This window comes from Galeopterus variegatus, unplaced genomic scaffold, assembly GCF_000696425.1.
Source record: "Galeopterus variegatus unplaced genomic scaffold, G_variegatus-3.0.2 Scaffold12, whole genome shotgun sequence".
NCBI lineage: Eukaryota > Metazoa > Chordata > Mammalia > Dermoptera > Cynocephalidae > Galeopterus > Galeopterus variegatus.
In genome coordinates, this window is record NW_007726123.1 from 1,122,076 (window position 1) to 1,137,757 (window position 15,682).

The 15,682-nt window shown below is 38.9% G+C and overlaps 1 protein-coding gene across 1 annotated transcript in view; it reads right to left on the reverse strand.

Annotated features, from left to right (window-relative positions):
• Positions 1-15,682, reverse strand: part of LRP2 (low density lipoprotein receptor-related protein 2) — a 167,335-nt gene that overhangs the window by 114,290 nt on the left and 37,363 nt on the right. The window contains 6 exon segments of the mRNA XM_008592305.1: positions 1,004-1,196; positions 6,735-6,938; positions 8,317-8,457; positions 11,335-11,537; positions 13,667-13,873; positions 15,199-15,422. Coding sequence (XP_008590527.1) covers positions 1,004-1,196; positions 6,735-6,938; positions 8,317-8,457; positions 11,335-11,537; positions 13,667-13,873; positions 15,199-15,422 — 1,172 coding nt within the window.

Here is a 15,682-nt window from a genome sequence, read left to right on the forward strand (position 1 = left end):
AAAAAACCAAAAGCAAAAAACCCGCAAATGAAGAAATCACTAGGAAAGGAATTTAACAGCTTTTCAAAACCAAAATGCTAGACTTACAGATTAAGATAAATTCATTAGAAAATCAATTGTTTAACACTTTAAAGGGCAATAAAATCTTATCAATAAAATCATCAGTTTTTAAACATATTTCTTATATTCTTTTACAAGGAGAAATAATATAAGGTAAACACTCTAGAGGCATACAGGCATTGAAGTTGGACGGGCCTTGGAATCTGAATACCAACTGTTGCTTAGCAGTTGTGGGTCCTTTGGGAAGTCATTTTATCTCACTGATCCTCAGATTTGTTGTCTCTAAAATGGGCTTTACACAGATCTCCTTCACAAACTAGTTTTTGGATTAGATGACATCAGTTTTAGTGAATTGCCAGCCATCTTTTTTATTATTCCATTCAAATACAACTGACTAGCTCAGACTTGAAACAAACATGTTAACTATTAAACATGTTTAAATAAGAAAGGAAAGAACCAAAAACAAATATTGCGAACTGTTCTGTCTTTTCCGACACCACCAATTACAGAATGAAAAACACAAAACTTTGTGGTCTGAAAAACTTTTTCCTCTGGAAACTACTGAATGATTAAGAAAATTTTGCTAAGCTTTATATCAATACATTAAAGCAGGGAAAGAATGAGCTTTTCCTGATAATTCCGCTGCATATTTGTTCATTCCTTACTGAACCTGTGTCACATCGTTTGATCCTCCGCAATTGCGGAAAAAACCACACTTCAGTGAAGACTGGGAAAGCCAAAACTTAGAAAAAGTTTTTTGAAGGAGATAAAGTGATTACTTAAGCTTATGCAAAAGGGATAAAATTTAAGGTGATTTCAAGTGACACAGTTCAATTTTATGTTTGCTGAACTTGCCAAATCCCTATGGCATCACTTTTCAATGACTGCAAAAGACATACAGATATACACTTTCAAACTCTCAGTAAAACATGAACACACTTACCCAGCAATGGGATGAACTACAACTGCTCGTGGGTTATTTAAATTCTCAACTATTGTACGTCTTGATTTATCAGCTAACCTCATGACACTGATACTCCTGTAAGAAGGGTCTGTCCAATAGAGATTCTTTGAAATCCAATCAAAAGTCAAACTTTCAACACTTTCCACCCTGTTAGCTGTGAGAATTTCTCTTCCTATAAATTGAAATATGGACATAGTTTAAAGCATATTTTATAACACATACATTTTCCTACTACTGTATAATTTAAATGATGGATCAGAGTTAGAGCGTATTTTAATAATACATGTGGAATTCTTTTAAAAAACAAACTGTAAGCCTCTGAGCAACATGAGATAAACCTAGAATCCATTCCCCAGACTTTGGATCTCAAAGAATAGATATGATACTGATAAATAGAATCAGGAGTGGTATGGCCTGGATTTACTCCCTTGTTCAACCTTCCAGAAAAAATTTCTCATTGCAGAACATCTGAAGAAGAGATACCTGAGTTCACCTACTACCACCCCCAGACAGCTCTGATAAGCTGACACTGCCAGGTACAACCAGGGGTAACCCTGAGGTATTTACTGCCCAACCCTCTCATCAACAGTCTTTCACAGGCACAAAGTTGCCAAGTTTAGAAAAGGCTAGCAAAGATACAAGAAAGGAAATCAGAACTGGGTACAGGAGAAAAAAGACCACTTACCCCTGTGTGAAATTTTTATGTCTCTCCTCTTTTGTTTCTTTTTTTCACTAAAGAGAATCTAAATCAGAATAAACAAGTACATCTCTTTCTTTTTCAGTAGGAAAATAAATCCTAGTGCTTTTCCATTCATTTATTCAGCAAATTATAAAAAGGAAAGTCCTCGACATGATAAATAACCTACTGGATATCTAGGAAACATACCACTACTAATAGTAATAATAATAGCTTATATTAAATGAGCAATTATTATGAGCCAGGAACTGAACCAAGTACTTTACACAGATCCATCCATCCTCACAACCAATTAATCAAGTAGGTATTATTATTGTCCCTATTTTACAGATGAGGAAACTGAGCCACAGAGAAGTGAGGCATCTGAAAAGAAGTGGGGGTGCTGCCCTCTTGGTAATTTATAAAGAGGTGGTGAGAGAGGAGGAAGCAAGTAGGCCAAGAGACCAAAGCAAGAGTGATGGATACTGTGATGGAGGTATGCACAGGAGGCTGTGAGAGCATACGGCAAAGTGCAAGTGTGGACAGGTTGCCCAAAGGAAGTAGTGGATTAGGGCTGTAGGAGTGCAAAGACTCACAAGGGAGAGGGACTGCGAACTCCACATGTTCTGGAGCATGGCTGGAGGTCAGTGAGTTAATGACGGAGGCTAAAGAAGGGGGAGAAGTTGACAGTGAATAGCAGGTTGAGTGGTGAGTGGTTACACTCTTCCCCTAAGGCAGGAAGGCCTGTGAGAAGTGGGATGAAGGTGTCCTCTTAGATATGTCCATTTTGAGATGGTTGTGGGATATCCAGGTGAGGTACCCAAAGGAACCTCAGAGAGAGAACTTGGATAGAGATTTTTATCATCACCTAGGAGACATGTTCCCTGACCTTTCCCTCTTTCCCCATGTTAGAAGAAAAAAGTATAGTAAATGACCTATTAAAGTCTCCCCTCATGGATTTATAATTGCTATATAGATGGTAATCAAAGATATGGTAGGTGTGATACTATGCCAAAGAAGAAGAGGAGGACCGATGTTGAGCACCAGAGATCACAGTTATTTACAGGGCGGGGAAAGGAGAAAAGACCTCTAGGAAGCATTAGAAAGAATGGTAAAGCAACAGAAGGAGGGCCGGCCCGGTGGCGCACTGCTACAGTGCGCCGCTTGGGAAGTGCGGCGGCGCTCCCGCCGAGGGTTCGGATCCCACATACAGACCGGCCGCTCACTGGCTGAGCGAGGTGCGGGAGCAACACCAAGGGTTGCGATCCCGTTGCCGGTCCCGGTCCAGTACGGGCGCGACACTGAGGGTTGCGATCCGTTGCCGGTCACGAAAAAAGACAAAAAGGAAAAAAAAAAAAAAAGAATAGGGATAATTGATGGAAGGAACTCCCCTGAGGGCTTCATTCAGTCGATCTTGACTTTAATTTGATTTCTGACAACTCATTTTTTGCATATATATTTACTGACACAATATTCTTGCTTGAAAAACAGAGCAATGTAATACCTCCCTCACTGGAGCACGGAGAGTTTAACCACTGACCATAAGAGTATTTGGGGATAGCTGGTTAGCTCAACTGGATAGAGCATGGTGTTATAACACCAGGGTCAAGGGTTTGGATCCCCTTACCAGCCAGCCACCAAAAACAAACAAACAAAAAAATATTTTAAAAAATAACTTGCTCAACATATGGACTTGATAATGAAAAATCTTATGATGAGAATTCCGGACTCCTGTAAGGACACTGACCTGCGGAGGCACCTGCAGGAGGATGAGCCAGCACGAGGCTCAGAAACACGATATTGGACTGCCTTCTGCTGAAAGCTAAGCTTGACTGGAGTTCTCTAAGCTCAGTGAACCTAATTCTAATCCTCAGAAAAGAGAAGTCCTGGTTCGAAACAGCAGATTGACCAACCGCTCATGTTTATCTCCTCTTCTTCCCAAACTCTACTAAAATAACAGTAAAAGAAGAGCGGATGAGCAATCTCCACAAAGGTTTGAAGAGCAAGAGATTGAAGGAGTGGTAACTCACTAAGTGGGGGAGGAGAAAGCTACATGCTATGCGCCAGCAGAGACAAGACACACATTCACATGCAGAAGCCTCGGCATACTCACACTCAGAGGTACCAGGTTCTGAAAAAGTCAGGGGCGAGGAACTACAGGGCTTAGTTAAAAGTCAGTATAGAGAGCAATCAGAGGCCCAGGTCCCTCCCAGATCATAAGCATTATGCCACTCTCCTCTGCCTATCTCGTCTAATGGACCAGAAATGTTCTCTGGAGGAACTGGAGCAGAGAGGCTATGGACTTAGGCAATAGTGCACAACAGAGGGCTGACATGTACACAGCCAGAGCACAGGGGGTCATGTGGATGCTGAATGGAAGGGCTTTCAGCTCCCTTTCCTCTGCCCTGCTCCCAAAACACAGACAGCCAGCTCCCTATATCTTACCTCTACCCCAAGAAGGAGAAGGGAAGCATCTGCCAAGGAGAAACTGACTAGCTCCAGAAAGACTTACTAATACTGGCGTTTGGGGGCTGCTCAACCACCTGAAGCTTACTGCTGATGAGGCCCATCCACGGGTTTGCAGACCTTCCCGGAGGCTTGTTATAGCCTCTCCCTTAATACCAAACAAGGGTCACAGACATTCGGAGAAAGCTTCCATAATGAAAAAGAAAGTTGAAAACAAGCCAAAAGGAAAAAGAAATCCAAAGAAACTGGAAACAGAGGAAGATTAAACTTTTAAAAATGTAATTAATGCCTTCAGAGAAGTAAGATATTGAATTATGAAACAAGACCAGTTAAGAAAAAAGAGAATTAGAAAATAAAAAGGAGCTCTTCAAAATTGAAAATTAAATAGAAAAGCTGAAAACTAAAATACCAAAATATCTACAAAAAGTAGAACAAAATGATAGACATTAAACATATGAAAGAAAAGGTTTTTTAAAAATAAGTGATTAATCTAACATTTTGAAAGTTACATAAAGAAAGAACACCAAAAAAAAAGAGCTGCAAAAATTTCCCAGAACAAAAGGACATAAATCTCAAGATTAAAGGGATAACAAAAAGATCCTAAAAGCTTCTGGGAAGGAAAGAAAACAAAACAGTAATAACAACAAACTAAGAAAAAGTCACACACAGAAATGGTACTCAGCATGGCACTGGATCCTCAGCACTGGATACTAGATTGGAGCAATGTCTTGCACATTTCTGAGGCAAATTTACTTGCAACCTAAAACTCTATACCCAGCCAAACAGTCGAGATGGAGAGCATTCAAAGACTCAAAATATATACCACCCTACCCATCCTTCTTAGGAAGCTATTATATAATGTGTTTCAGAAAAATAAGGAAATAAGTAGAGACCCAGCTCAGGAAAGTGGCAAACAGAAGTCAGAAGACAAGAGCTGAGCGTCAGGTCTGGAGAGAAACAAGCCCCATCTGCAACAGAGTAGAGGTCTCCAGAAGGGGAAAAAATGACAGATTGTTTGCTGTCTGTAGATAGGCATTTGATAGATCTGTTGGAGCATTTGGGGAAAATATATGATAGTTAATTAGAAAGCTAAGCAAATGAAGATGAGGCAATTGTTAATTCCAGGAAAAAAAAAATCAAAAATAGCTCAAGAAATATCATCATAGAATACTACTTGGCCTAGCAGTGACCAATATTTATATTCATATTAATAATATAAAAACCTACTATGAATTTAACCAAAAATCACAGTCTAACTATTTAGGAAGAATGGGGGGAGGAGAAGTTGGTCAAAAAATACAAAATTGCTGAGATGGGAATAAGATCTAGCGTTCCATAGTGCTATAGGGAGACTACAATTAATAACAAATTACTGCATAACTTCAAGCAGCTAGTTGGGAGGATTTTTTTTTTTTCCTTTTTGTCTTTTTTTTGTGTGTCCGGCAACGGACCGCAACCCTCAGTGTCGCGCCCGTACCGGAGACCAGGACCGGCAAGGGGATCGCAACCCTCGGTGCTGCGCCCACCCCTCATTCAGCCAGTGAGCGGGATCCGGTCTGTATGTGGGATCTGAACCCTCGGCGGGAGCGCCACCACGCTCTCAAGCGGCGCACTGTAGCAGTGCGCCACCGGGCCGGCCCATAGTTGGGAGGATTTTGAACGTTCCCAACACAAAGGTGACAAACATTTGAGGTGATGGATATGCTAAATACCCTGATCTGATCATTGTACACTGTATAAATGCACCCAAATATCACACTGAATTGATAAATAAACACAATTATCATGGTTGTCAATTAAGGAAAAATAAAATTAAAAAGAAAAAAATTTTCAGAGACAGAAGTAGATTCAAGGTTACCAGAAACAGGGGAAAAGGAATAATGAGAAGTTATTGCTTAGTGGGCACAGAGTTCATGTTTAGGATGACAAAAAAAGTTTTGGAAATAGACAGAGGTGGTGGTCACATAGCACTGTGAGTATAATTAATTCCATGCACTTGTATGTGTAAAAATGTTTAAAATGGCAATCCTTAGGGGGGGAAGTGGTGGATTAATGGGTATAAAGCTATGCTATCTATTCTAACTGAATCAATATACAGTATATGCATGTATTGAAACAACACACTATACCCCACAAATATGTATAAATAAAAGTTTAAAAAATTTTTTTTAATTTATTATTATTCTAACCCCAGCCCTTGGCATTTAGGTAACCCAGTATCCCTAAAGAGAGGTCATCCCATTGGATTGATCTGGCTGTCTGAATATGAAGAACAACCTCTAGTCAATCTATTAATGGATTTCATACACCTGACATTCCTTTTCTGTTAATATGTCATTGTTAAAATACACCCTTCATGTATAAATTGTTTTGAAAATAAAGAAAAGTGTTTGTTTTAACTTAATTCATTAAAAAAAAGCAATAGATTTCTTTTCTGATCTAAAAGTATTAAGCAAGTTTAGGAAAAAATGTTTAAGAAGTGGATACAAAGTTTTACTGAGTTAATTATTGGTATTATTATTGAAAACAGGCAAAACATGCACACATACACACACAAAATTTTCTCACCTGTGCCATCGATCTTTTGTTTATAAATCATGTCTTTTGCTGTATCTGAAAAAAAGATAGTGCTCTCCCGGGCATCAAAATCAATCCCAACAAAGAAAGATGGAGTCCCTGTCACTGGAACCATGACATCTTCCTGAGTAGACCAGGTGAATGGGATCCCACGAACAGCCAATTCAGATGAAAAGATCAGAAAATTCTGAATAGCTGTAGGAAAAGAGACATGGCACAGTCAGCCACAGCACGGTTCTTGCTCTCCCCAAAATCCAGAGAAATTATTTATGCATCCATGAAGCAAACTTTATAATTGTAAAATATAATTCTGAAATGAACATAAAAAGTACATTTGTGGAAAACAGAGTTGGAAATAATGGAAGGGAGAAAAAAAGATAAGCAACTATGAAGGTGAGTTGAATTAACTTTTTTGTATAGAAATCTACACCAAGAATCCTACTGCAGTTTTTGAGGTATTGAGACCAGGAAGAGAGAAGAATTAACAGCAACCAGGTAAATTACTTAGAAAAAAATAAAGACGTGAAAGAAAGGAGAGGAGATGAGGAATGAAGGAAATAGGTAAGAAGTGATATATAAAATCAAAGAAGGAGACTATAACAGTATGTCAGGAAATCAGAGAGGTATGAAAGGTAGTATCCAAGGCAAAGACAAAAATTGCAGAAGGGAATTTGAAAGAAAAATCATTAGACAACCTACTATTGATATAATAGTCACAAACACATGTTTTTATAGATAAGGGTGATTTTTCTGAATCTAGGATTACCTACGAAGTTAACAAATTTGTCTGAGATAGAATAGGAGAACTTATAATATTAGGCTAGAAACTACTATCTGAGGACCAATAATTTTCAAAGCCATAAAAAGGAGAGTGGTAAAAGTGAAAATAAGAGAAACAAATATTACAGGAGTGCATTTCATCATCAGCTGAGGCCCAGGCAGTGGCCTAAGTGTGAGCAGATGTGCAGGCAAGCAAAGAGGAGGAAAGGAAACCTCCAAAGTAAGAATGAAACTAGGAGCACAGAGGCAAATATAAAGAAAGTTTGAACTGAATGGTGAAAAAGATGAGGAATTGAGCTCCCCCAACCCTCAAGAGTTTACTTTGGAATATAGCAAAAAAGCCAAGTGGGATTAATATGTGATTACCTGGCTCAAAGCGGCATAAGCAGTGGCCTAGGAGAAGCCAATACAAGTGATGAGAAAGAACTACTTCCCATCAAAGTTAAGGCTAACATCTAAAGTGGAAAAGGTATACATACTACTCAAAATTCAATCATGTGGAACTTCAAGACCATAGTTAATAAAAGGAAACAAAGGTTTCAGGAAACAAAGGGGAAGGAAGCCCAAGAAAACCCTAGATGTAGAATCAAAGGAAAGTCACAAAGGACAGAAATTTACATCTTCAAACAAAGCTCTGTGTATGAGGGAAGTTGTGCCTACCAAGGAAGACACCCTGTGGGCTTCAGAAAGCTTATTTGAAGAGAAGTAAGACAGGAAGCTGTCTGGGGAGAGACATGCATGCACACAACCCTGTGCTGCCCGCCACAAAGACAGTCCTAAACAGATTTCTTACCAATGCAGTGGAACTCATCTTTATCCAGCTGAAAGCCGAATGTGCACTTGCAACGGTAACCCAAACCACCATTATCTGTTCTGTGGCTGAGGACACAAACCTGCTCACAGCCCCCATTGTTATATTCACATGGATTGCGAGCTGGAAGAAAAAATGCACAGGATTAAATTGCAATTAGAAATGTATAATCATACAAAACATGTGAAGCCATTTTGAGCCCTATAGGTGAAATAGAGTAATGGAGCTGCAACTAACTGTAGACATCACTACTGGTTACTACTGTATAATCCACATCTGGCCTGCACTAAGCCCCTGCATTTCATTGCCGTACTGCCATCCACTCAAACTGATGGTGGCAAAAAGCAGGACTCCCACAGTGCATAACTATGGGGTTTTTTTCCCCTAATAATTATATCAGAGTCTGTAAGGTTCTGTGATTAGAAATAACTGCCCCCTGGGCCGGCCCGGTGGCGCACTGGATAGTGCGCCGCTTGGGAAGCGTGGCAGCGCTCCCGCCCGAGGGTTCGGATCCCACATACAGACCGGTTCCCGCTCACTGGTTGAGCAAGGCACGGGAGCAACACCGAGGGTTGCGATCCTGTTGCCGGTCCCCGGTCCGGTACGGGGGCAACACTGAGGGTTGCGATCCGTTGCCGGACACGGAAAAAGACAAAAAAAAAAAAAGAAAAAGAAAAAGAAATAACTGCCCCCGCCCCAAACAAAAGAAAACAAAACAAAACAAAACAAAAAACTCTTTAGTGCTATTTTACCATTCATAAGATACAATAAATAAATATTACTCACTGGATGCTTACTTGGTAAGTAAGCCAACTACACAGGAGGAAACCAAGGCTCCGAAAGGTTACACAACTTGCCTAGGATTATTTAAAGGCTAAATGGCTAAATGAAGATTCAAATGCAGATCTGATTCTAAAACCCTACATTTCTGCAACAATATTTACTTCCAAAAGCCACCCACAGAGTAGTGACCACAGGAAGCTCACTGTACACTCTACACGGGGCTGCCACAGCTAAAAACTGTATATCTTCTTTTGAAATTGTCATCTTAGCCTTTGACTTATTCTTTAAAATATTCTTTTTCTCTTCTCAGGTGGGTTGATTTGGGGAAACAACAGCCAGATTTCATTCTGAGCCAAATAATGAAAACAGTAATTTGGATGATCAAACTAGGTAAAGACAGGTATGAATTCAGTAGCTCATGAATTAAGTCTGAAAACTATTCCAAATAGATATTTCCAACATGTTCACAGATAAGTATGTGTCTTCCCAAAATAATAATATGGAAGGATATTCATCTGAATATACCAGCTCTAGTTGCTGATTTTTTAAAAAATATTAACCTAATTGCTTTATAGTCTTTCTCCATCCTAAACAGACCCATCACTTAACATGAGAGTTTTAAAGCAAATCTGTCTTTCTCTAAATTACTGTTCACCAATATTAAGCTTTCTACCAACATAGTCTAACTTTATTGTATTTCTTTCCCTTGATGCACAAGCAAATACAGAAAAGAGCCACATACAGTCCAGATAGACATGTCAAAGCTCAATTCAAAATCCTGAAACACAGGGCCGGCCCAGTGGTGCACTGCTACAGTGTGCCATTTGGGAGCGCGGCGGCGCTCCTACTGAGGGTTCGGATCCCACATACAGACCGGTTCCCGCTCACTGGCTGAGCGAGGTGCGGGCGCGACGCCGAGGGTTGCGATCCCGTTGCCGGTCCCGGTCCGGTACGGGTGTGACACTGAGGGTTGCGATCCGTTGCCGGACACGAAAAAAGACAAAAAAATAAAGAAAAAAAAAATCCTGAAACACAAACAAAACTTACTGTAAAATAACAGAAGACTAAACAGTGTCTGAATCAAAATATTTCTTTTCTTTAAAAAGTGACCAGCCAGGGCCGGCCCCGTGGCGCACTCGGGAGAGTGCGGCGCTGGGAGTGCAGCAGTGCTCCCGCCGCGGGTTCGGATCCTATGTAGGGATGGCCGATGCGCTCACTGGCTGAGCGCGGTGCAGGCAACACCAAGCCAAGGGTTGTGATCCCCTTACCGGTCACAAAAAGGACAAAAAAAAAAAAAGTGACCAGCCAGACACCAAACCCAATTGGCCTATTATAGACCTAATAGGAACCACAGAACAAATGCTGTATATATACCACAGAGAAGGGAAAAAATGGCTCTGGCACTACCTAAAATGAGCACTTAGACAAATCATTTTCTTCTCTGGGGCCTCAGTTTCCTCAACTGTAATATTAGAGGGTTGAAATAGGAGATTTCTCCCAGTGGAATGAGGATAGGTGTTTTGTTTTGTTTTGTTTTTTTGTGACTGGTAAAGGGATCGTAACCCTTGGCGTGGTGTCGCCCGCACTGTGCTCAGCCAGTGAGCGCACCGGCCATCCCTATATAGGATCCGAACCCACGGCCTCGGCGCTCCCAGCGCCTCACTCTCCCAAGTGAGCCACGGATCCACCCAGGATAGGTGTTTTGGTTTGGTTTGTTCACTGCTATACCCCAGCATCTAGGCTGGACCTGGCACATTGCAGGTGCCAATAAATATCTGTTAAATAAATCCCTAAATTCCCTCTAGATTTGGCATTTCAATTCTGAAATACATCAATTTTTCCAGAATGCTCATGATCTGCAGACCAATTTCAGAGGATGTAACACTCTAAATAACCCTTCATATATTTAAGAACACCACTCCAATCTCATGCAATCGTTCGTTCATCATTAACTTCCAAAGCTTTTAGAAAACCTTTCTACCAGGGGCCGGCCCGTGGCTCACTCGGTAGAGTGCGGTGCTGATAACACCAAGGCCATGGGTTCGGATCCCTATGTAGGGATGGCCGGTTCACTCACTGGCTGAGCGTGGTGCTGACAACACCAAGCCAAGGGTTAAGATCCCCTTACCGGTCATCTTTTTTAAAAAAAAAAAAAAGAAAAGAAAACCTTTCTACCAAGTCCATACCAAGTGCGGTTACCATTGCTCTGGGGCTTACCAGGGGGCTGCCTGAGGGAATGGTAAACAGTCACTCCATACGGCCTCAGGGAAGACTGGTAGTACACTTGTGGGCTGATGTCTGTGAACTTGTTTGCCTTCATCACGGCCATTCTTGTCCAATCAGTAAAGAACACATGATCTTCAAACAAGCTTATTCCAAAGGGATGAGGAACGAGTGAGCCTCCGTGGACTACTGTCTTCCTGTTACAAAAGATATGTATACTAATTTTGTTTGGTTTTTTGGCTTTATTTTGATTAAAGGTGTGGTTAGTACAATTAAATGTCTAAAAAGCTAAACAATTTCTTGTTACAAATACAGTGGATTTGCAACTTCTGTCGACATTTGATAATAGGATTTTCATGTCGTCTCTTGGTAAAGACTCTTGAGTCTTTAATTCCAGTCCTAGTCAATCTTTTAGCTTGCCTAGATTTTTTAGGGGGAAAAGTACTTGGCCAAGATGTGAAATAGCACTGTGAATTCCATAGGTGTAAGACAGTGACAAGGATTTGGAAGTCTGGTGGAAGATGCCTTCAGCAATCATTTCTCATTGCATCACTAACCACTTCTAAGCAATTACAGAGCAGGACAGAGAGTGGTAGTGTTTAACCCACAGCAAACACCAGATCTGTTCCTGATGTCACTGTAAGAAGAGCAAAAAGCAGAGCCAACACTGTGATGCATCTGCTTGATAAAATTGTCAACTGATCATACTCGTAGTGGAGGCACAGAGTGACCAGAGCTGCTTAAATAGGAAGAAAATAGAAGTAAAAGGCACTGAGGGTTGGAAATCAACAGTGCCTGCCATAACTACATCCACATGACCAATGACCATGAGACATGTGAATAAAGTGAGCAGAGGATGGCCCGTGAGGGAAAACTCTTTTTTTTTTTCTTTTGACTTAATAGAATGGAAAATCTTAGCATCCCCTGAAAATTAGAAAACTCAATAGAGATCTAAGAAAAGACTTGAAGATACTCAAGTTGGGAAACTCACTGAAGGGGAGAAAACAAAGAAACGTAATGTGTCAAGTTAGTGCACACTTTGAAACACTCAACAATAACATGGTACATTAAGATTAGAGAATGGTTTTCTTTTCAGTTAGCAAATTCCAGAATCCTGAATGCCACCTACTGGGCAAAGCGAGAGGCAATGACTTTATGATTTCAACTGTACTCAGGAGCTTTAATATTTCTTTGATGTTTCTTCACAGCCAGCAAATGAATCAAATCTTTCTAAAACTCCCTCAACTTATCTTTTATGCTTTACTTTAACTTTAGCATAAAAATATTAAGACTGTATAATGGCAAAACATCCCATTGAAAGAGAAAAAAAATAAGCAATTTCACAATTGCTTTCATATGATTCATTTTTTTTTTTCATGAAATTAATTCATATTCTCACTATGGGAACCAGTTTCAGTGATAAGAAGTCAGATATTAATATCCACTCACTTCATTTAACCAAGCAGAGATTGTTCTAAGAATATAATCCAGTATTCTAAAAATATTATCCATGTGATATCATCCTTAAAAGAAGAGATTCAAGAGATAACAAAACTATAATATTGCTTTCATTAGAAAACAATATACTCACATGGAAAAATTAAATTGACTAGCCTATTTGTTGAATCCACAAAGTAATTTTTCTTCTTCAAAATTTGAAGAATGTTTTACCTGATTTTTGAAAACATCAAAAGGAAAAGATCTAAAATACTTATCAGTTTAACTAATTTAAACTTAACAATTTAATACTTAGCAATTTAATTTAATTTTACAGTTAACTCTAATCAGATTTAAGGTGAATAAAAAAGTATGCAATATTCTACACTCAAATATTGTTACATCTCTTTGAAGGATACCAGGTAAAAATATGATACAAAGAATATCTCTTTAAAATTTGAAAAATATATATGAGCACAGTAAAATAGAATTAATTCCTACTGGACAATGTTAAATAATAAAACATATTTATTTATTTTTGGAAAGTTAGAAAACTAAAAGGTAAAGTGATCTTGGGAGACAAACCATAAAGGACCCAGAGACATACATGGACTCAGGAATAAATAAAAATAATGTGATTCATCTGGGATTAGGGCAGGGGATAGAGAGAAGAAATCAAAGAACAGATGCTCTAGGTAATTATGGAACATAAGAAGTTAACAAAACTCAGAGTGGGTCACTTCATGTAAATATCAACACAAAGGTCAAATCAAGCCATCATATCAACCAATAAGGCAATATTTTAATTTTAATTCTGTCTGGTCATTTGGTATCCCTTTCCATCAATTTTATGCACTTTCCCCCAAACGTATAAAGACATAATTCTTACCTTTGAATTCCATCATAAGTTACAGTTTCAATGTAATCAAATCGGCAGTCAACCCAGTAAACACGCTTTGCTATCAAATCCAGCGTTAACCCAGCAGGCCATCCCAGCTTTGTTTTTACCAAGTCTTTACGGTTGCTGCCATCCATGAAAGCCCTTTCCAGCGTAGGTTCCCCAGAAAGGCTTGCCCAGTCTGAGAAAAATAAATAACTACAAAAGAAAAACAAAAGATAAAAGAGCCTGTTGTTTTACAAGTTTACCTGGAAATTATTTTTTTAGATAGTGTGTTTGGACCAATGAAAATTTCCTCTAGCTGAGTAGAGAAACATGGGGTTATAAAACAACAGAGAAATAAAAAAGTATTTAAAAAAACAGAGACTGTGAAGGCCAATCAGAAGATTCCAAATAACAACTATTAAAATGTGCTAACATGGAGCCTAAAAATTCATATTTTGCTTCTGAATTTTCTCTCCTGCTCTCTGGCTCAGTCTTTCACTTCACGTTTTTACACCCAAGAAAACATACATATAAGCTATCAAGTCATTTTCCTCCTCAATTGTCCATTCTGAGACATAGCCCAAAGAACATTTCCATCATTTTCAAGCAAAGGTAGCCAAAGTAATGAAGTAGAAATGAATAATCACTATTCAACAGCACTAAAGTAACCTAAAGTTTGTTCACAGGTCCTAAGACCCAGATGTAAAGTTCTAGGAGAAAGCTAAGTCCTGTAACTCTTCTCAGATGTGGAGATCAGGGAAATTTTCATTCAAACCTGAAGAAAAGTAAGCATTATCAGTCTTGCTGGGTTGATCCACAATGAACAACTGGTAATGAGATACTAGCATTGATATCTCAACACCAGTCTATAAACAAGAAAGCACCAGAAGGGATAGTTCCAACTTCCCTTCCCCTCTTTAAAAAACTTTGCAGCAGTTCTAGGATGACTATAGCCAATAATAGTGTATTGCATATTTCAAAACAGCTAGAAAAGAGTATCTTGAACATCAGCACTACAACAAATGATAAATGTTTAGGTGACGGATATACTGACTACCTGGAGGGAATCATGCATGCATAGAAATAACACAAACACCACACTGTACTCCATAAACATGTACAATTAAACATTTTTAATTAAAAAATAAATTTAAAAAAATTACAGCTGATTCATATTATGGTGATCATTTAATAATGGTGAAATACAAGTAATGGTTAGTCATAATAATAATATCAATTGAGCCAGAACACAGAATCCAATCTCTTAGCTAGGCAAATGTGGCAGACACTAAGAATAAAATTAATATCCTAAAAACATCAAATATTTTTAGTGCACTATTAGTTGTGATTTGAATACATATCCTGAAATGGGATAATATTTAGTCAAATCCTTTAAAGTTTCTATGAATAAGGACATAAAATACAGAGCCTAAAAGAAATCAGAATTAGCCTTCAATTAATCCAATGGATATTTGCAGTATAGGGGGAGAGATAAAGCTCTAAAAATACAGGAAACAATATGTTTTCACATCACTTACCCAACAGTTGGGTCCACAGCAATTCCTCTAGGATGCCCCAAGTTTTCAGTTATAAGGGTAACACGGTACCTTCCATCCAAATTTACTACATCTATGCGGTTGACCTTAGTCTCCACCAAATAAAGTTTATTATTAACCCAGTCCACAGCCAGATTCTCTGGACTATCAACAGAAACATTGAGAACTTCTTGGATATCTAAACCATTAATGTCAACTGAAAAAACCTGAAAAGAAAATCAAAAGTATTGTAGTTCTTAAGCATAATGAACAGCAGGCACTATTTTCCTATACTTCATTCAGTGCTTCTGTTTGTACAAATCAGTCGTCTGCACCTGGACCTTAAAAACACATTCACTGGAGGACTGCTACTTTATTTTACATTATGGGTTACTGAAGAAAAACATGGGTTTCCTCAAAAGCATATGAGAGGACATAAGAGCTGGGTGTTTTTTTAAAAAACAAAAAACCAAAAACCTGTATTTCT